This window comes from Plutella xylostella, chromosome 4 (genome assembly GCF_932276165.1).
Source record: "Plutella xylostella chromosome 4, ilPluXylo3.1, whole genome shotgun sequence".
NCBI classification, from domain to species: Eukaryota; Metazoa; Arthropoda; class Insecta; order Lepidoptera; family Plutellidae; genus Plutella; species Plutella xylostella.
Window position 1 is genome coordinate 6,591,034 of NC_063984.1, and position 22,324 is coordinate 6,613,357.

General features: G+C 40.1%; 2 protein-coding genes across 2 annotated transcripts; one reads left to right on the top strand and one right to left on the bottom strand.

Moving 5' to 3' along the window:
* The first annotated feature begins 15 nt into the window (after positions 1-15).
* LOC105386159 (collagen alpha-1(IV) chain) lies at positions 16-18,535 on the top strand. Its single transcript, XM_038121216.2, has 15 exons — positions 16-153; positions 11,011-11,193; positions 11,376-11,420; positions 11,505-11,789; positions 11,871-12,113; positions 12,268-13,051; positions 13,145-13,405; positions 13,505-13,727; positions 13,874-13,992; positions 14,080-14,483; positions 14,587-16,657; positions 16,760-16,937; positions 17,063-17,177; positions 17,419-17,639; positions 17,803-18,535. The coding sequence occupies exons 1-15, from the start codon at positions 73-75 to the stop codon at positions 17,984-17,986; spliced, it is 5,397 nt and encodes a 1,798-aa protein (XP_037977144.2). The 5' UTR covers positions 16-72; the 3' UTR covers positions 17,987-18,535.
* Positions 18,536-18,899: 364 nt separating this feature from the next.
* Positions 18,900-20,250, bottom strand: LOC105386158 (PITH domain-containing protein CG6153). Its single transcript, XM_011556662.3, has 4 exons — positions 19,983-20,250; positions 19,672-19,793; positions 19,278-19,382; positions 18,900-19,158 (listed from the first exon to the last, which is right to left on the bottom strand). Exons 1-4 carry the CDS (start codon positions 20,166-20,168, stop codon positions 18,948-18,950), a joined length of 624 nt encoding a protein of 207 aa, XP_011554964.3. The 5' UTR covers positions 20,169-20,250; the 3' UTR covers positions 18,900-18,947.
* Positions 20,251-22,324: the final 2,074 nt, after the last annotated feature.

Sequence of the window (22,324 nt, forward strand, 5' to 3'; positions counted from 1 at the left end):
GGCGGCGGTGGCGGCGGGAGCGCGGCCGCCCGGGGGGATGGCGGCCGCTCGCGCCAGTAGTGCCGCGCAGCCATGTCGGGCCCGGCGCGTGCGCGCGCGTCTGTGATCCTGCCCCTGGCGCTGCTGCTGCTGCACGCCCGCTCCAGCGACGCGGTGAGTACTCCTCCTCATCACACTCCTCGGCAACAGCCCACCTGCTGCCATCAAACTAGGTTCTTATGTCAACTCTACTGAACTGATAGAGATAAGACGAATTTAACGCGCTTCCCGCCTGAATACTTAGAGGAGCTTTTTATTTTGCATTGTTTTTATTGTTTCTTTCTAACTCTCGATCGATAAGTGATCGATAACTTAGCGGTAACTTAGATCAAAGTAGATAATATTCCTAATAATAATGCGGTTCTGAATAGTTTCAACGTGCACCAGACTAGGCAGCCGGTAGTTAAAGTTTTCTCTGGTTACCCGGCTAAAACACATCAACGATTATTATTAAATCAGTGAGTGTGTCAATGTATGTGAAGTCCTGGCGTGAAACATTATACATTAGTACTATATTTTATGAATTTATTTAATTAGTTATGACTTAGGATGGAACTACAAGGCTCTCCTTATTATTTAGATGAACAGTAGAACTTCATATTCAGTTTTCACTGAGAGCTTTTACCAAATTGTTTGCAACTTGAAAATATATATAAATATAATAAATATTAATATAAACACTCACACCGTGTACTAATGTACTCCCTTGCGGGGTAGGCAGAGGTGCATTGCTGCACCCACTTTTCGCCAGTGTTTATGTTAGTCCCAATGTAATAGGGGGCGGGCCTATTGCCATCTTACGGGCACATCCAAGACCCGAGAACTAATATCTGTGTTTAAACAAATATCTGCCCCAGCCGGGAATCGAACCCGGGACCTGAGCACAAGAGTCAGCGTTGCAAACCGCTGCTCCATCCGATCGACTTGAAATTATAACTATACAAAATGAAACTATTTGAAACCTCATTATTATTTTGGTTAACAGGTACACAGTGAATAAACATACTTATAGGTACCTAAGCTTTCAATGAAGCTTCTCGCTTTTCCTATTCTCAACGTCATCAAGATTGAAGATTAATGGACAGGCCATGACTGGATCACTTTGTATTATAATAATTATTCATAGAACGTATAGCCACATAGTTTTGTGATGGTGGTCCAGTACCAAAATCCTTCATCGTTAGGATTTCAGTTGTCAGGAATTTTTGTCTTTATAGAAACAAATTGTCAGTTTTCAAGTTTCAACTCTCTAGGTTACAACCCCTCCCAGTAGTTGGATGTACTGTATGGGTGGACGATGTTAATATTCCTGTCAAAATCGATACAAACAAGTTAAGCAATTGCTTCTCACCATATATTTTGGTATGTTATTAGTAGGTATTACCAGTAGTGAGGAATGTAGTCACTATGATATAAGCTCTTGAGGACTGATGATGATGAGTTATTAAGAATTTAATTTGTTACTATGATTGATAAAAAATTTGTTAGTTAATAATAATAATTCTCTCTTTTATTTAAAATCTTCAATCTGAATTGGGCTAGTCATTTCTGCTGAAGAGCTGATGCCTGTTAGTGCAGATAATAAAATTATGTTCTCGAGTACACGAACAGGCAAGGGACACCACTAGAACTAGAACGACGACCTTAGAGAAGTATCCGAAGTGGTTGCATGAGGACAAAAAGGAGAATCGTATAAATATATAATAATACCTATATAATATTGGCGTTTACAGGCTGATGATGATAATGAACGAAGCCAAATTGATTTCACAAAATCCATAAATGCAGGAGTAGTATTGTCCTGCGGTGCGTCTGGGATTTTTTTCAACTATGAAAACTATCTGAATATAAATGATAGTTTTCTTAGTAGGAAGGTTACTATTATAATTTCGTAGGAAAATCTTAACTAATGTCAATTTCATTTCGAAGAAAAGCGCACTGCTTCAAGGTTCACAGGTGTCTATTCCTACTACTTCGCAATAATGTGATACAACACAATATAAGCTGCGTAGCTCAAGTTCCAATATAGAACAAGCTACTTACACGTAGTTTCGATGATATCATCAAATAACTCAGTAAAAGTTTTGACATGTGTATATTTTATCTGGGCACCGGTACTTATCTAATTTGTTAAATAATCAGTTGTTATGTGCTATAACCACCTATTATCTGATAAATACCTCATCTAAATACCTACTTAAATAATAATTGCCACACTGCAAGTTAAGGATTTTACGAAATCGTAAATTATTATAAATTATTATAATGCTAAAGCTGCTACGCGTAGGCAAAAGCTCTGCTATCACGAACGAAGGGTCCCATGGTCATTTCAGGACGTACCTACGCAATAACTAGTGCTTATATAAATAAAAAACGTTATTCAAATAATCAAGTGTTACGTTAACCTTTGCTCTGTTATCGACAAAGTTTTTATTTCGTACATATCAACTGGCAACAACATCCTTATCATCTCATAGCCTCATGACCCAAAAAGAGTAACCATCCTACCAATACATAGTACTTAACTTATTAATTCATCAGTTACGTAGAGTATTTACCGAAAAACTAGATACACGTTAAACCGATATATGTATAGCTAGCAGTAAGTACCGTGCCAATCATCAGATCGCAATACCTTTTCAGTACCTCCTATTGGGGAAGATTGTTCAGTTTGACCATGCAGTAGGTAGATCAAAGGAATGCAATTTACACTATGCTTTCAATTTGCCTGTTTTGTTTACTTTATAGGATATAGGAATTCACACACACTTTAAAGGTTTATAGGAATACGCGTTTCGTAAATTTACCTTAATAATTCTCCACCAACCAAGGGTTGGCTAGAAGAAATTTCTTTGGCCTTTGTGTACTAACTTCTTCTTAATTTGTATTTTGTTTGTGTATGTTTTTTTTAAAGTATGCAATAAAGTGTCTATAAGCTATAAATTACATTATTTGGAATTCCGTTGAATTGTCTGTTTTAATGGGATAAAACAGAATAAAATGTGATCTAGGACTAATTTAATTATAATTGTTTATTATCAGGCAACAATTATAAATAATAATAAATTCCTACACAAAATATAAAATTATTAATATACTCTTAAAATACCTAACTTAAACTCTACCTAGAGATACCAAGTGACGACGACGAAGCGGTTGTTCCATAAAAAAGAATTCAACGCGGAGTCTTGGAAAAGCACACTCTGACATTTACCAAAATAATACTTTTTAAATAAAAAACAATACTTACAAATATTGCTTACAAATTTTTTTTTCCAAAAAAGTAAGAAATGAAATTTCTTACATTTCACATTGATACCAATAAGTGCTACTAGCCTTAGCAATACCTATGTTTATAATTAATTGACATCTATGTATGATATAGGTCACAAAGTATATAAAATTTGAATAATTAGACCGGAAGGCTGACATCCGTGTGATAAAATTTTACAGCTATCGGGATATGCTGAGCGGCATGAGTATTATATCTCTGCTATTTAAGTAAGCACTAGTACTGTACTTTAACTAAAATGTAAAAAAAACTTAATAAATAATAAAAGAAGGTTTTTAAAATATACGAAAAGCAAACAAAATCTTAAAGCTCTATGGCTACTGCTCAGGTGGGGTGGGAATCTAAAATAAATAAAAAGAGTAGGTATGATCGTCAAAATCAACCCAACTCAGCATCCACTGTGGTCAATAGGCTGACAAGAGCTGATTTTCAGCACACCCAACTCACAAACATGAGTTTTATGAAAGAAACAAAATATATTTTATTTAAATTAAAGACGGTCTTTATTTTTTGGTCTTATTCATAAAAAGTTACGGGAGACCTATAGGCCTGCTATAAGCAAATGTCAAAAAAACTTTATTCATAAACGATCAATAGCGCTAAAGAACTCTCCAACTGATTCGTAAAACCTTGATATGCTAAAGTTGGCTGGACCCTACTATACACCTTCCGTAAGCCTCCTCTTGTACAAAAACATGGCGGCCGGTCAACAGCTGTTCTGCTTTATTGACGATTTGACATTTGTTGTGAGTTAATGTTTGCTGAAAATAAGTTGCCATGGTAACGTAAAAATTTAATTATTTTTTTTGTGGGTTTTGGCTTGGCCAACTGCGCCTTTAAGCCAACGTAAACTTTTTTAAGTGCCGCGCCGTGGCTAACATAGATAAAAGAGATTGATAAATGAATGAAAGTTTTCGCTATTTTTGTTTATGGTTTCGTCGGACCGGCAATTTAATAGGGTAAATGTCAAAATGTTTGGTCTGTGAAATCTATTAGCATCACTATAGTTACTGGAGGTTTACGGAACTATTATGAATAGAGATTTTTACGAAACCTCAAATAGGCTTAATGTGTTCCGTAACTATTGAGCTCAGTAAACCTACTTTAAGGTTTTTTTATGAATAAGACCGTTTTGACTGTAACACCATGCAAATCAGTCGGTGGATCTAAAGTTACAAGGAATTAGAGCGAAATGGCCTTAGACAAGTAAATGGCTCATGAACTTAAATACAAAGTAGACAATTATTTTATTATGTAAAATCTAGGTCAAAACCGGAAGAACTTCCATTGATGAAGCTGGAATCAGCTGGATCCAGGCCACCATTATCTCTGACACAGGAAGCCATTATCAACTTGTCGTTAAATTAACGCAATTTTTGCAATTGTTGCCGAAATAATTATAATTACTCACTCAATTACTTATCAAACAGATAAGTACGTTGTTATTAACTTTGATATAAAGACATAGGGCCCCTTGTTTCATGTGGTACTCATGCGAAACCATAATAATTCATACAAAAACTCAGTTATTCCCGAATTAATGTAAGGTACCTTTTAATACTAAGAACTTAACGACTATAGCTTGGTGTTACATATATTTTATAATTAGATTATATTCATAAACAAATTCAACAACAAGACCACAATCGTCTTAGATACAAGAAAACTGGAACATGAGACAGCGCCGATGTCCGTAATAAATAACGAAAGATTGATACACCAGGAAAAAACAACCGCTGATAACTTACTTTGATAAATAGCTAAGTAAGAACAACTACTTACTGTTAAATATTTAGTTCAGATTTTCATAAGTAAGTACCTAATTAAAATCTAATACTTTTTTATTAAATGTAAATTTCATTTTTACTACTACATTAGCAGCAGGCTCATAGAAGTCTCAAGGGACCCTAGGGCTGGCTCTTACCTCGCACAAAGGCTAAGCATCGCCATTCGCCATACAGCGGGGTAACGCGGCCAGCGTCTTGGGTACCCTACCCGACAGCGGCGGTGGCGATCTGGCCAACATTTTCTTTAGTTTAGTTTTAATTATTTAGTTAGTAGGTAATTATAATCATGTTATAATATGTCTAACGTTTAAATTAAAGTATTTTAACTTCTTCATAGGAAATATATGAGTAGAACTTTTTTTCACGAATTTCCAAAAGTTGTAAAACAAAAAATGTTTAGAATAACGAATTCAGTCAAATCATTCGGATGTTCACGTGGGACACCCTGTAATCTGGAACTGGTTGCAATGCAATGCACCACATCCGATTTGCTAGATCATAAAAGCTCTTTAGCGTTATGTGCCGCCGCCGCCAATAGCGCGCGCGGGTGAACCGAGGCGGGTTTATGGCCGCTAGCGTTGCGCTGAAAGTTATTGCTTACTTCCAGTAAAGTGAAATAGGTCAATAGTTTCAGTGCGGTAACAAAAGCCAGTCGAATGTATACTGCGGCTATATTTCGTTCGGTTCACCAGCCGACTGCACCACGCAAGCCCATGCAACTGATGGTTGCTTCCGCCACGCAGTGTTAGTGTTGCACTCATATTCACCTGCATTTGGGTACGATACATCAGATACACAGTGACCGCAAATTCTACGGAAGGAATCATTTGTACCGCTGAAAAAGTCCTGCTTGCAGACGGCTGTAAGATCTTTGTACCTAAATGTACATGAGAAGCCTATTACTATTGAATTGATTATGATGAACGTTGGTCACTGATATTGCTGAAATGTACAGTGTACCAGCAATAATAAGTTTAATACGTCTGCAGCAGTATCGGCGCGTTTACGAGGGGTCACGGGTCCGCGGGAATCGTAAATCTCCACGGAACTGCTCCATTTTTTGTATTTTGACACAGAAACAGTTCAGCTATTAATAGGGATGACATACGCACATCATTAATATTACAAATTCATTATCTATGTACAAAGTCGTAAAGATATAATGTAGGTAGGTACCTATATATACCTACATTATATTAACGACGCCGACGTGAGAAAAGCCACCGTCATTGGTTAAATGTAAAAAATAAAAAAAAATAGGAAAGGCGTAGTAGTAATCTTATAGATAGAAAAGATTAGTATAAGATCATTCATCGATATCCTCCCATCACTTATTCATCCCAATCAAATATTTACACAAGGTAACCTACCTGATGATGCTTTGCTGAAAGTGCAACTTCCAAGTCTCTACATTTGCATTGGTATAGATAGGTACATTGTTATCGTTTCAGTTGTTTCCATATCGAGCTTTCAGCTTTTAAATAAACCTCGTGAGTCGGTATTCATGTAGATATACATACATATAATAAGATATTATTTAGATGTAAGTATATTAAATTTCATGAATATGTATAGATTGAGCGTTGAGCTTAGACAACACATCCCTGGGTGAAACTGAAAGCTAAGTACCAAGTATATTTTTTTGGGCGTAGAAAATCATGGTTATTCAACAGGTCATTATTGAAGTGACTAAAGGTCCTTAAACTATATCTTGTTTCGTGAAAATATTAAGTGATATTAATTATAATTTTATCATATACAGTGAGTGCACGTGTCGTGTTTGATGTATGCGGTCAGTAGGCGGGCGGGCGCGGGGCGGGGGCGGCGGCGCGCGGGGGGCGGGATGTGCGAATGGCCGTTATCGCCTGGGACACAGCAATGATTGTTTATCCAGCTTGTTCCTTGAATTGCAACTAATGACTCATGCATTCTATAATGATCGCATCGTAGCGTTCATGGATCGATTGTAATTTATAACAACAAACATTCGGCATAATATGAAGTCTGAAACTTTGGCGAATTACATTGAAGATTCATCTTATTTGTACCTAAATGAGAGATAACGATGGTTCTTTATCAGCGTCCTCTGAAGTTATTCATATTATACTTATATATTTCTTTTAGTCGTTTCTTTGGTGTGCGTTGTTTACATTTGGTAACGTGATACTGGGCCACGAGCCGAATCTGTGATGGCTGATGAGACATGTGCCGGGCCACGTGACTTTAACTACTAAATTAATATAGACTTGTATAAATAAATCCACAGATTAAGCAGAGCTGGTATCTGAGATAGATCCTGAAAGTTATCGAACTCACAGGTACGAGTATACATATATGCATAGGTGCTTTCCCTAGTATCCTAGTAAGTAAAAGTGTTTATAGGTCATAATAAAGATAACCCAACAATATTATTAAATTTGAAGCATTTTAAACTTCTAAGTATTTTAATTGGGACCATAATTATTTACTTATCGAGCGAGGACCTTGGTATTTAACAACACTGACCGAGAGTAAATCTCGGCTGAGGACTACAAAACCGTCAGGGTGTTTTATTTTAAAGATAAATAGATGTTTAATTACTAAACAAAACCTAGTTCCTTATCTTCCATGGGATCCGCACACCAATCGAAAAGCGTGTCTCTATAATAGGGGCTGTTAAAGCAATCCGTGTATTTCACCTATGTCACCGAGTATGCTAAGATACTCAACCTCAACACAAATGTAACCTGTAAGTGTGTAACTGTGATGAGCAGTACAAAGTAAGATGGGCGGTGGGCGCCGGACGCGCGCGCCCACGCCCGGAAGCTGCGCCCGGAACTGCCGCCATGACAGTTACTCAACCGCACCCCGCACATGTCCATTCCACACTGATTAAAGTTCAGACATCGTCTTACAGGGTTAGTGCCAATTTCTTCATTCTCGGTTAGAGCATAACCAGGGAGTAGTGGTTAACTTTTGACACATCTGTCATGAATTTTATATGGAGATGACGTTTAATTTATAAATCAATCCCTGTCGGCTAGATAACCGACAATGGAGAAATTGGCACTTAAGTCTTCATTGTCTTGTGGAAAGTATAAGCTGTACCACAGGTGTCAGTTAAAGAAAAATATCTTTCAGTGGCTTCCACACAAGCCTAATTCTTAGTTGATAGAGGAATCAAATCAGAAAGGTAGATCCATGTCACATACCTTGCTCATGAGGACATGAATATACTTGTACAATGTACAATCAACACGGACCAACCAACCGAATCTTTTCTTTTCAAATAAGTCATTATTTGGGTCAGTCGGGTCACCAGCGCAGCGGCTCCTGACTGGACTATAATCTGAAACAGATGTTTCAGTCATCTGGTTCTCGGATTTATGACATAAAAAATAAGTTAAAAGAACAACCATTTTCCATTTTTAGTAAAGAGAATTAACTACCTAACTAGAAACTCATTCAGTTAATTCTTAAATGATCGTTACACAAATCTGTTAGTTAACTACGTAACATTTGGGGATGAATTGCCAGGACTAAAACATACGAACAGAAGTAACGTGCAGACACTAGTTACTATATTATGTGTGGCCAAAATTTGCAAAGCTTTAATAGCTTTTAATGCTCCTGTTGTCATGTTTAGATTTAGAACAATTGACAAGATCATAAATTAAAATAAGAGCATTGAACGATGCAGTTATTGCATCGCGTCGTGTTGCAATTTTAGTTATGCTGTCATGCCATGAAACTGTAAATTGATATTGTTTCAAATAGCGCCATAATAAGCCGAGATGGACTCCGCCGCAGTTAGGTTTCTAGGTACCAGTTATCTAATATGGATTGTTTATTTTTACAACGTATCAGTTAGCTCCCTAGTGATTCAAATATATCAAACTTGTGGCAAATGACATAATGAATACGATAAGTATGCAAATTTTGTCAGAGCCTGGAAATTTTGTCTGTATGTTGCAGATTCGTTATATTGGTCTTGCGTATACATTGGACGAGGACGTTTCGGAATTTATAGGAACAGAAAAGACCACAACCTTATCATTGTGCTTATGGACTAACGGCGATCTTGTTTAAAAACTTATAGGCAGGTAGAAATAACGTAATTTATGGTGGAAGCAGCGACTATGCTCTTATACGGAAACGTGTTATGGTAACAGCTGGGATGTTATGATCACTCTGCAGACCGGCACCGTTACCGGGGGATCTCTAACTCATGAGTTGCATTGCTGGATACGACAATCAATTACTTATTATGAAAAACATACATCGTCCTTGTTTACTCATAGCTTTTGAATTCAGGAACCGATCATAATTATGTCTGAACCACTCTACATGAATTCAAACTTCTACCATAATCGTTTACGGTTGAGTATGCTGATGTCCAACAGCGTGTCACTTATTTTGTATTGTATTGTATAATGTTCATATATTTGAGTAGGTAGGTAACAAGTCTTGATGATTATTATATTCAAGTATATATATAGCATATAGTTGGTGAGCTAATAAATGGAAGAAACAGATGCAAAAGTAAATAAATAATAGCCGTTAATGCCCATCACAGTCGCGGTCCACTGCTAAGATAAAGCATGATGTAAGTCATCACATATTGTTGCCTGACATCATCACGGCACATAGAAAACTGCAAAACTCATTCCCGTTGCCCTCATTGACCCCTTCATTTAAATTCATACCATATAAGGTCGTTTAGTTATATGTTTTAAACTATTGCTACTGATAAATAATGATTGGGTTATGATATTCTGATGATAGTAAGTAGTAGGAAAATAGGCAAGTGCGTGATAGGGCTAGCTGCCTAGTGCAAGCTAGACTGTGCCTGAAGACTACAATTCAATCAAATTACTATTTTTTTTAATTCACGTACCTACCTACAATATGCTAAATATCCATTCGTTTCTATAGTAGTTTATCCTATATACTAGTTTCAGTTTTTAATAGAGATTTTTTTAAATAGTTTATTAACTATACGTTATTTCCTACAGTGAAATTGATTTGCACGCTCTATAAGAAGTAGGAAGTACAATGTTTGCTGCACTTGTTGCAATGTGTGTCAGCGATCTCCGTGATAAAGCACGAACAACTCCAGTTATTACCATTTAATGCCCCGATCCAGACGGAGCTTTCATGATAAACTTTTTATATGTCCTTCTTAGGTCACAGCTAGCAGGTAGATAAGATAATATTGTGTTTTCTACCCTCCAACACCTACCCGCATGCAATAGCTTAGGAACAATATCTTAAAAAAATAGGTAATGACGTATATACCTATTAAATATATTTTAGGTATAATAATAAGCATGTATAACTATAACTAAATTCTCAATATTATATTGTGGTCGCAATACGTTTTTTGGTGGTCTAAGTACATGACAAAGCTTGATATAAGAGGTCAAAAGAGGCAATTAAAAAAAACTGCCAAACCAGGGTTATCAGTAAGATTGGATGAATTGAACAAATTGGTACAAGTGACCCCGTTTTAGGATAACACTAGACAAGGAAATCTATTGAAGTTAGAAACATAATTATTTCCTCTAAAAAGTAGGTAGGTAACTAGTAGACAGTTCCACATGCTCACAATAAATACTTACCTAACTACTTACAAGGTGGTAACAATAATATGGTCCTGAAATTTACATGTCGGTAATGTATGCCTTAGTCAGGATAACTGGATGGTGCAGCGGTTAATAGGTAGTACACTCATACACTGTCCCTTACGCCGAAGGTCCCGAGTACAAATCCTGGCCGGGTGGTGTAAAATGTTTATGTTGTATGATATTTCCAAATCGCCATAGAGATTGTCACAATAATCCTTTAGTTTCGGAGGTGAAAAGTCCCATATCCCACTGGTTCCGGTTATTTATCTGTTTATATTGTCTCCAGGTGGTGTGCAATTCAACATGCGATTGTTCCGGGCTGAAGGGCGACCGGGGCGACCCGGGTCCGCCCGGGTACCCGGGTATGATGGGGGAGTACGGCACGGATGGCCCGGACGGGCGCGAGGGGCCGCCCGGTGAATCCGGATACATTGGCGAGGCGGGAGATTTCGGCGACAAGGGAGAACGGGTGAGTTTTATATTATCGTCTAATTTAAATCAATTACATATTTATTGTATACGAGTATTATTTGAGTATTGAAGACATTGGTTTGGAAGAACCTATCTTTTAATACCTATATTTTAGATTAAAATATTTGAACTACGACTACAAACAGGTATGCTGATTTGCTGCTATTTTCTATTTTTCAGGGTGTCGAAGGACCTTATGGACCCCGAGGACCAACTGGCCAGCAGGTAAGAATTCGTAATTACTTGGAATGCCTTGTCGAATTTACCATAATCTGATATAAATCACCTACAAGTAGATTTTATTTGCAGGGGCCGCAAGGTTTGGATGGTATCCGTGGTCAGCCCGGTTTGGACGGATGCAGCGGCGGGGACGGCACAATGGGGCCTCCCGGTCTAATGGGACCGCCCGGGAACAGAGGACAGCCAGGCCGGGACGGGGAGAGGGGAGACCAGGGACAGGCGGGTGACGGCGGCTCCAACTCCAGGGGCGCTAAGGGAGACCAGGGGGTGCCGGGGATCCCCGGACAACATGGGATGCCTGGCCCTCAGGGATGGGCCGGCGATGATGGTCTACAAGGGGAAACTGGGGAGGAGGTCAGAATATATTAAAATACAAATAAAAACATTGAATTTTTTTAGTAATGGATATTATGATAACCATTAACTAATTTACAGGGTCCTATAGGTGTAAGAGGAGAACCGGGATATAGAGGAGACCCCGGTGAGGATGTGGTGGGGCCGACTGGTCAGAAAGGTCATCAAGGAGAGATCGGAGAGCCGGGCCGCGTCACCATCGTCACCGACAACGTTCGTCTTAATTATTCCACCATCACAAAGGGTACCAAAGGAGAAAAAGGATACAAAGGCGAACAAGGTGTTAAAGGAAGCAAAGGACCAACCGGCTCCACGGGTGCTCGGGTATGTATTTATGTTATTAATTAACTACTATACTATTACGTTGTCTACTAAAGTCTTCTTCTGCTCGATACATTGAAAATTTACTTGCTATAAAATTTATCTATTTTTACTATTTGAAGAAACGTTTAATAATACCGTTGGTTATTTGATACAGGGGGTCTACGGTTTACCTGGATCACAAGGTTATAAGGGTGACCAAGGAGACCTAGGTCCAAGAGGAAAGCCTGGCAGACGGGGAGGAGACGGTAGTGCTGGTCAAAAGGGAGATAAAGGAAGCCCAGGTTACGCAGGCCCCGATGGTAAAGACGGACTTCCGGGTGATAGAGGAGAAGATGGCAGAGCAGGAAACCCTGGGCCTCAAGGACCGGTAGGAGACCCAGGAATATACGATGAACGATTAAATGTCCCTCCTAGACCTGGTTCCATGGGACCTCAAGGTCCAATCGGGCCGGTGGGAGCAGATGGAGCCCCAGGACTACGCGGCGAAGACGGTCTTCCTGGAGTTATGGGACCCCCTGGGGCACCTGGAAGAAAAGGATTTCCTGGTCTATCTGGTCCACCTGGACGATCACCCAAAGGAGAGCCCGGTGACCGCGGTTACAAAGGCGAAACCGGTCCGCGAGGACTCACTGGTTTCAGAGGCGTAGATGGTGAAGTAGGGTTAAAAGGCTTTAAGGGTAATACAGTCATTGGTCCGCCTGGTGAAGATGGTGAACCTGGAACAGATGGTTTCAACGGACCCACCGGTGACCGAGGAGCTGAAGGAGCACCGGGACCAGCAGGGTTCCCTGGTAGAGGAGTGACAGGAGCCGGGCCGCCGGGAGAAGAGGGTCAGAGAGGGCGGCCTGGATGGGCTGGTGACCCAGGATTCCCTGGTCGACCTGGCGTTCACGGAAGAAAGGGAGATCGCGGTGACGACTGTCCCTTCTGTCCTTCAGGTAAAAAAAAACGCTCAATAAATACAATTATTACTTAGATAATAATTCGTCACTACAAAATGAAATTGTTTAACTGTTTTTTTTCGATTCTAGGTGCACCAGGGCTTAAGGGTCAAAAAGGTGATTCCGGTTTTCACGGATTTAGAGGAAGCCCAGGATTTCCAGGACAACAAGGATTCCGTGGTCGAAAGGGAGAACATGGGCACAATGGCAACCCTGGAGTGCCTGGGTTTAAGGGAGAAAAGGGCCAATCGGGAGGATCCGGACCACCCGGCAGACGTGGAGCCCCGGGAATACTTAAACTGCCTGCCGAGTCGTTGATTCGAGCTGAAAAGGGAGACCCTGGAGATATGGGTAAGAATGTTACAAATACGAGTAACTTCAATAAATGTAAATTTTAATACCGTGTGTCTCAGATTACAGTATTTACTGTAATTAAAATCTATTTTCTAGGTTTCCCTGGTGAGATTGGCATTCAGGGTGACCCAGGCTGGCCGGGTTTCCCCGGCGACTATGGTCCCCAAGGAGTCAGGGGCCTTATGGGTGACTTTGGCCTCCAAGGTTTCCCTGGACGCAACGGCACACGAGGTAGAGACGGCGCGCCCGGATTTCCCGGTGAACCAGCTGATGTTCCGATACAATTCCTATTAGGCCCGAAAGGAGACACTGGTCCTAAGTAAGAAATATACTTACTATTATTTACATGAGCATTAATTAATGGCAATTTGTCCTAAGTAATAAATATAAGTACCTACTATTATTTACAAGAGCATCAATTAATGGTAAACGATTTTCAAGTAAATAATATATTTATTTTTTCAGGGGTGAGGTTGGAGAGCCCGGTGAACCCGGTCTCCCAGGAGAAACAGGAGAGGCCCTTGGAGGATTCAACATTAACGCTAAGGGTAACAAAGGCTACCCTGGCACTTATGGACGTAAAGGTATCATCATGTTTACTTCTTAATTTTACTGTAATAAATCAATTCCTAAATAATTTTCTTGTGATTGACATTGTATTTATATTTAAGGTTTTCCTGGACGTAAGGGAGAGAAGGGTAACATGGGTTACGATGGATTCCCTGGTATCAAGGGTGATCTAGGTCTAGTAGGATTCAGAGGTACTCAAGGTCAGCCAGGATTTAAGGGATTCCTGGGTGAAAAGGGAGATCTCGGTCCATACGGAGAGCCAGGTCGCACCGGCCCCCAGGGTCCTCCAGGATTCTCAGCGAGCAAAGGCAAGAAAGGATCACGTGGTGAATTTGGATACTCTCGCATATTTGGAGAAAAGGGTGTTGATGGTTTTACCGGACCCCGAGGAGACGTAGGTGAGCGCGGCTACCCCGGTATTCCAGGACGGCCCGGGAATTTCGGACCGAAGGGACAGCCCGGGTTCCCTGGAGATGTTGGTCCAGATGGAGTACAAGGACCTCCGGTAATTACAAGTTTATTTTAGTATTTTCCTTTGCATACCATAAATACCTTTGTATAATTTGCACAAGAACAAATTAACAGAGACACTAACATTTATTTTGCAGGGTCGTAAAGGAATACAAGGAATAGCTATCCAGGGCGCTCCGGGAATGCCTGGACACCCAGGATTGCAAGGTACTGTCGGACCTATTGGAGAACCCGGTTTACAAGGATACCACGGGGACGAAGGAATGATCGGTCCCAAAGGAACTAAAGGCGAAAACGGACGTTTCGGGCGGCGAGGTCGGATAGGTGACACTGGTCCTATAGGATTTACCGGATTCCCTGGATTGATGGGAAGACCTGGTTTGCCAGGCCAGCCCGGCGACCAAGGAGAGATTGGAGCCGCTGGATATCCTGGAATGCCTGGACGGTTGGGTGCTCGCGGACCATTTGGCCTAAAAGGTGAACGCGGAGATAAGGGGGTTACGGGAAGACCTGGCGTTTTCGGTTTTAACGGTGTCAAAGGAATTAAGGGTGATGAAGGATTTATGGGCCCACAGGGAATGCGAGGCGATGACTCGTTTAGTGGTATGAAAGGAGATGGTGGGGAACCAGGAGAAGAAGGAGCCCCTGGATTACCAGGATATCCGGGATTAAAGGGACTCAAAGGAGAGCAAGGTATCCCAGGTTTGAGTCTGGAAGGAAACATAGGTATCAAAGGAATTCAAGGAAACCAGGGTATGTCCGGACGACCAGGACTTAAAGGAAGGAAAGGTTTTATGGGCGACTTTGGAATCTCTGGCGAAGTGGGAGATTTCGGAGATCAAGGATTTACTGGACTTCCGGGACGTCCTGGTTTTAATGGTGTCAATGGATTCAAGGGTGAACGCGGCGACAATGGATATCCGGGTGGCCCAGGTGAAAAGGGAGATCAAGGTATGTCAGGAGAACCAGGATACATAGGAAAGATAGGCCTACCTGGAGATGAAGGATTCCAGGGTCCATTTGGTCCACAAGGTGATATGGGAATAAAGGGAGAAAGAGGTGCACCGGGACCTACTTCTCACATGATCGGTACCAAGGGTGATATGGGTGATGTTGGTATGGAGGGACTACCTGGTGAAAAAGGTGAACAAGGAGAAACTGGCTTCATTGGTTCTACTGGTTTTAAGGGACAGCGAGGCGATAAAGGTTATGCTGGAGTTTACGGTGATGCTGGTATTCCTGGACGTAAAGGATTCGTGGGAGATGTGGGTCCGCCTGGCATACCTGGTATGGACGGCATTTATGCAGAACAAGGCGAACATGGTATACCTGGCCGCGATGGTCTACCGGGATGGCCAGGACCCATGGGACCCAAGGGCGCGCCAGGAGAATACGGTACAGACGGTGAGCCGGGCCCACCCGGTATACCTGGTTTAAGTTTCCAAGGACCAAAGGGAATGCCCGGTATGAACGGGATTACAGGAAGACGTGGTAATCCTGGAATACCCGGTGTCAACGGAATGGAAGGAATCCCTGGATTCCAAGGCGTTAAAGGAGAACCTGGAGAGCCTGGCATTGCTATAAGCATCAAGGGCGAACGCGGAGACGTAGGTTATGAGGGCATGGCTGGTTTCCCGGGACTCAAAGGAGAGGCTGGCGACCACGGACGTGATGGTTATGCCGGTCGCCCAGGGCCGCCTGGAATCAAAGGTTTCCAAGGTGACGAAGGAGAACCAGGTCCACCGGGTTATCCAGGTATAAAAGGATACAAAGGAGACCGAGGAGAAGCTATCTATCCCAACGATATTTTGCCCGGAGAGCGAGGCGACCTTGGCTACGAAGGTGAGCCCGGCATGCCTGGTGCGGACGGCATCCCAGGTGCCTTTGGACGTAACGGCATTCCCGGAGTTAAGGGAGAAATGGGAGACATGGGCCTACCAGGCTACCCAGGCCCTCCAGGACCGTATGGGCAGCAAGGAATCAAAGGAGAAGTTGGTCTTGAGGGGTACGAGGGAAGAAGAGGTCCAGCGGGATTCCCCGGATTACCGGCCCCGCCCCCACCACCGCCTAAATCTAGAGGATTTTACTTCACCGTGCATTCACAAAGTAGCATGATACCGCAATGTCCCTCAGGAACACTACCTCTTTGGGATGGATTCTCACTGATGCACATTGTTGCCAATGCAAAGGCACATGGACAAGACTTAGGTAAGAAAAGATTTTTTATTTATTTGCAGGTATTTTACGTTTTATATAAACATTGATTTAAGTATCTATTTTATTTATGATAATGGTGTCATTTATTTATAGGTGCACCCGGAAGTTGTCTACGAAGATTTTCAACGATGCCTTACATGTTCTGCAACTTGAACGATGTCTGTGATTTCGCTCAACGAGAAGATTACAGCTTCTGGCTGTCTACTCCTGAGCCCATGCCTATGGCTATGACTCCTATTCAAGCAGAAAACGTCGGCAATTACATATCTAGGTAAGAATTAATTAAGCAAAAAAAAAATCGTTTACTAACAGAGGTGTTTATTAGCTAGTTTGGTGTTATAACTTTAAAAATATCATTGGCGGTTTTTATAACTAAGTATAACTTTATCTTTATAGGTGCCAAGTTTGCGAATCCCCTACACGAACGATAGCTATTCACAGCCAAAGCAACGACATTCCTGTGTGTCCGAACGGCTGGGAGGAGATGTGGACTGGATACTCATTCTTGATGGTATGTACTTATATCGACCTATATTTCCCAAGGGTTTAATGTACTAACTTAATCCATTTAACTTCGTGAGCGTACACAACTTCTGATGATCTCAACTTTCTTGGTGGATTCTAACTCGTATTAAATTTCGTTTGAATACCTACAAATACTACCTACCTACTAGGTGAGCTGTTTTGTAACAGCTCGCAGGACCTGTACCATGCTGGTTCCATGTCTCTAATCATAATAATAATGCCCGCAGAGCACGGCCGGTGCGGACGCGGCGGGACAGTCGCTGATCTCGCCCGGGTCCTGTCTGCGCGACTTCAGGACGCGGCCCTTCATCGAGTGCAACGGGCTCGGCCGCTGCAACTACTTCGCCACCGCCATCTCCTTCTGGCTCTCCACCATCGACGACAACGAGATGTTCCAGAAGCCGCGGCAACAGACCTTGAAGTCTGATCTCGTCTCTAAAGTCAGCAGGTACGAAAGCAATCGTCATCTGATAAGTATGTGATGTTAAGGCCAGGAAACAGGAGAAGAACCTCTTGGCAATATGCCGCTACTACCTTCCGGTCAGCCTATTATGTTGCATGGTTTGATGGGCCTTTTATCGAAAAATGTTCACGCATTTATTATTCCCCAGATGTTCGGTGTGCATGCGCCGCCGGCCGACCGGCACGGTGGTGCAGCCGGACGTGAGCTCGGTGCCCAAGGCGGTGCGGCGGCCCCCGGACGGCCGGCGACCCTACGCGCGCTTCCCGTACGCGCGCCGCGCCGGCGGACGCCTCGGCCGCATAGGCCGGCGTCGCCAAGTCAACAACTCATAAGATACACTCACTGAACAAAATCCGTAATCATAAGTTGCTGGACTCTTTAGCTGTTGAGCTGTTTTGTAAGGTCGTGTGGATAATAGTAGTTATGTGAGTACGAATGGCCGGTTTCGATATCCTGTCTACATGGCTTGGTTTTTAATGTCATATTATTGATAGATAGGTAATAAAATCTGACAAGAATATCCTATGATCATACAAGAAAGAAGTAGAGTTTCGGTGGGCAACAACAAGGCTGAAGTCAGTATGGATTTATTTACCTACTGGTGCTCTCACCGAAGCTTACATTTAAATTATAGTGACTTCTACTTATTACTATAAACAAGCAATAATTTGTGAAGTGATATAGATAGGAAATTATTTTTAATTTAGGATTTAATTAACTGCAGTCAACTCTAATCTTAACATTGCAGCCTTTTCTGTTTATTAAAGTTAAGTAGGTACAAGTATCATTGAAAAACTTATTTACGTTTCAATTAAGTGGAAATAGTATTTAAAATAATACCATGTCATAATTAATATTTATAAGGTGTATTAGGAATAATTGCCACACACACTCACACTGCCATTTTTTGCCATATTGAAATACACAGTATGTAGAATTTGAATGAAACATCTTCTTTGTAAGTATATTTAAAATGGCATCAGTTTCAATATTCTAATATTTAAGCATTTCATAACTAGTCCATCAGATACTTATTATGATATTGCTTGTGAAGCCTGGTTTATGTAATATATTATAATGAATATGTAAATATACTATACTAACTGTTATAGAAATAAATAAATACCATAATGTAGAATACATTTATTCACTTACCTGCATATTATTTACTTCCCTGTGTCATCCTCCATTCCTCTTTAAATGTATAATGGCTCTATCATGGGACTCTTAAGTAAACTTCTTCAGTATGCAGTATATAAATGTTTATTCTGGCCTCTTCTTAAGATTACAAACTTAATCTATGGTCCTGGATACCGAATCCAAGTGTTTTAGTTTGTGGTCATCCACATTGGGGCGTGCTTCATATGTGCAAATAGTAACGCCATGCCTGTGCCCCTCCGTCCATTCTCCTTTGAGACCAATGTAGAAGATTCTCGTGTTTTCTGCACCAAAATTACTTGGAAAATGCATAGTTAAGTGTGTAACAGATGAGAATGCTACAATCCTGTAACAAGAGAAGATATTTTGTAATACATAAATGTGAAATCTTAATTTGTAATTAATAAACTTTTGAATACTTTTTTATAAAATAAGTAATACATATTCTAATATATATTTTCTTACCTAGGAGTATACTCCAGACGTCCCTCTGTGTCCCTCTGGAGTTCAAAGACTTGGTCTGGTTCTGCAGAAATATCATCAAAAGTCATATTTGGTCTATTTTTATATCTGAAATATAAAAATCATTGCTTTATTGTACAATTAAATATTCACAATAAATATATAAATACATAAAATTCATATGATAAAATTATTTATGTAAAATAAACTCTGATCTCCTGCATATCCAGGTAATGATTTTTTAAATTTCATAATAATTTATGTTTATTCATGTATAAAATTGTGACACAAAAAATACTATTCTGTTGGTAGTACTTGAAGGGAAGATAAGAGCACAAATTTTCTAATTATAATATAGGTAGGTACTTAGTCAATAATTATAAGTATTATAACTCACAATCTCAGTACAGCTGGGTGGCTATCAGTGTTGTCTGAAGCAATTTTAATTCCCTTCAGTTTTACATTTCCAGTAAAAGGAATATTAAATAATAGCTCTTCATCTGCATCACTTTCAACAAACTGAAATTTTACAAAATATAGTTGTTATAAAACTTAGAAAAGTAACATATTAATTAAAACAAAATAACATATAACTTGGTTAGTGAGACATTTTGTCTTACTTAATACTTAATAACTAAGCCCTTAATCTAAATATAATGATTCACAGTTGTGAGTATTAACAATCTACATATGTAAGTTGTTACTTACATTTTCACGGTCTAATCGTTTATCCCAGGGCTTAAAAACTGTTTTTCCTGATCCATCTACAGTTTCATTGAGGCACTGGAGATTCTCCTTATCAATTTTCTCATAAAGATTGTATTGAAACCCCGTTTCTTCCGAAGAATGGTCATGGTCGTGGTCATGTTCATCGTGGCAATGACTATGGGGCATTTTAATAAATGGTTACTACTTTGTGCAACAAAAACCATGCGAAACACCAGAGTTTATTAGATTTTGTGATTTTTGTGAACTTGACTTGAACTTCGTGAAATTGTGTATTGTCATGTCATGTCATCTGTCAGATTTGACAGGACTGCTGTCACCGGAAATTCCAACATGATTCCAATCTTAAGCGGCGTACACACCGGGCCAACGAACGCCAACGGTTATCCCAACGATGGATATTTATTAGGGATGCCACGAATATTCGGCAACTATTCGGTATTCGGCCTATTCGGCCAGTTTTTTCAGTATTCGATATTCGTCCGAATAGTAAGTAGTATTCGGCCGAATACCGAATACTTTAAAAAGTAGCAAATATCTTATGAAAGGGAACAAAAAAGCAATTTAATCGAAACATTTCATTATAGAACAATCATTAATTGCGAAAACAAGAATAAAACACCAGTATTTTACATTTTTAAAATTAATTAAAGGCAAATTGTGTTGAATTAAGACCAATCCGAAAACAGCATTTGTTCGTAAGAGACGATTCCGCTTTTCTTAATAAAAGAAGCAGATACAATACCTGCTTCTGAGAACAGACTCTCTCAGAGGTATTTTGCTACTGTTTCGAGTTGGTTGGCCATCAGCTGTGTGGATCTGCCGTACGATTAAGACGATAAACTACAACTCATTTGAATTATACTGCATCACCCGCCGAATATTCGGTATTCGGCAGAGCGCGCCGACCGAATATTCGGCCAAATCACTATTCGTGGCAACTCTAAATTATTTATCATACATAATACGCCCCCGTATTTTGTAACTTTTTGAGAGTTATCAACCGGTGATAATTGGTATCAACTTAGAGACTTATTAACCGAAAACACCAAAAATCTTAGTGAAAGAAATATGCAAGAAGCCTACCAATATATCCTTACATTCAACATAAACGTTTGTGAAATCAGATAAGTCAGTAAAAAGTTATAAATTAATAATGCTCTAAGTTGACAGCCATTTTATACCAACCAACCCCACTCGGAGTTACATAATACGGGGGCAGGGCAGATTGCAGCAACGAAGGCCCACGAAACCCGTTCGTTGGCGTTCGTTGGGCCGGTCTATACGCGGCTTCCCGTTCGTTGGCCTTCGTTAGGCCGGTCTGTACGCAGCTTTATTCCAATGTTCTTATCACAGAAACAAAAAAGGATAGATACCTAGCAAGAGTGTGAAGTTGGCTCAAGGATCATAGTAACTTCTCGTGCAACGTGCAAAATGCCTTTTCGTTAGGGAAATACAGTGAAACTATTAATTCATGAAATTAATGTTTGAGGAACTAAAATTTTCAGGAGCCTGGCACCATTAGAAAAGAAACATAAAAGTCATAACAATTGTTTATGGCAGTTGGCGGTTGGTTGTTTTTTCAATTTTCTTATTAATTATTAGCATAATCTAGATAAAAACAACTATTTACGCTTGTTTGCAATTAGGAAGAAGAAGAAAAATATTCGTAGCCAAGCTAGGGAAGTCATTCATCGAGTTTATATACAATGTTTAGCGGAACATGAAGCTGGACACATTTTGTCGAATTCGGAGGATGTTTACGCTCGTACAGCGTCTATGACGGGTATGTAACATTGTATTAATTGTAATAATTCATATTTTATTAGTACCAACGCTTCATTTATCAATAAACCTAGGTTTAGAGCCCAAGTCGAACATTGTTTACATACCGCTGGTTGTAGGTTTGAGCTGGTTTAAGTTGAGTCAATCCATAACAGTTTGATACTTGAAGTTATATTTGTTGTTTACTTACTAAATTCTCATTCTGTAACTCTGTTTTTCTTAACTTAAGGGTAGTTTCAAATAAGCATTTTTTATTTTATTTTATAGGAGTATCGGACAGTACCGCCTGGCATATTGCAAAAGTGGGCTCTATAATGGAATATTTGTAACTCCTGGAAGAAACAGAACAGGCCGTCTAAAAAGAGAAATTGATATTTTTACTATGTGTGCCCTTTGTCAACAAATCCGTATATTTTATACAGTTGTAATAACGTTATCTTAATAAATATTTATTGGTTTCACTATTAGCCTTCATATTAATACCTTCTAGCTTGAATAATGAGCTTTTTTGTGGATGGTAAGTTGTTTTTAAATACAGA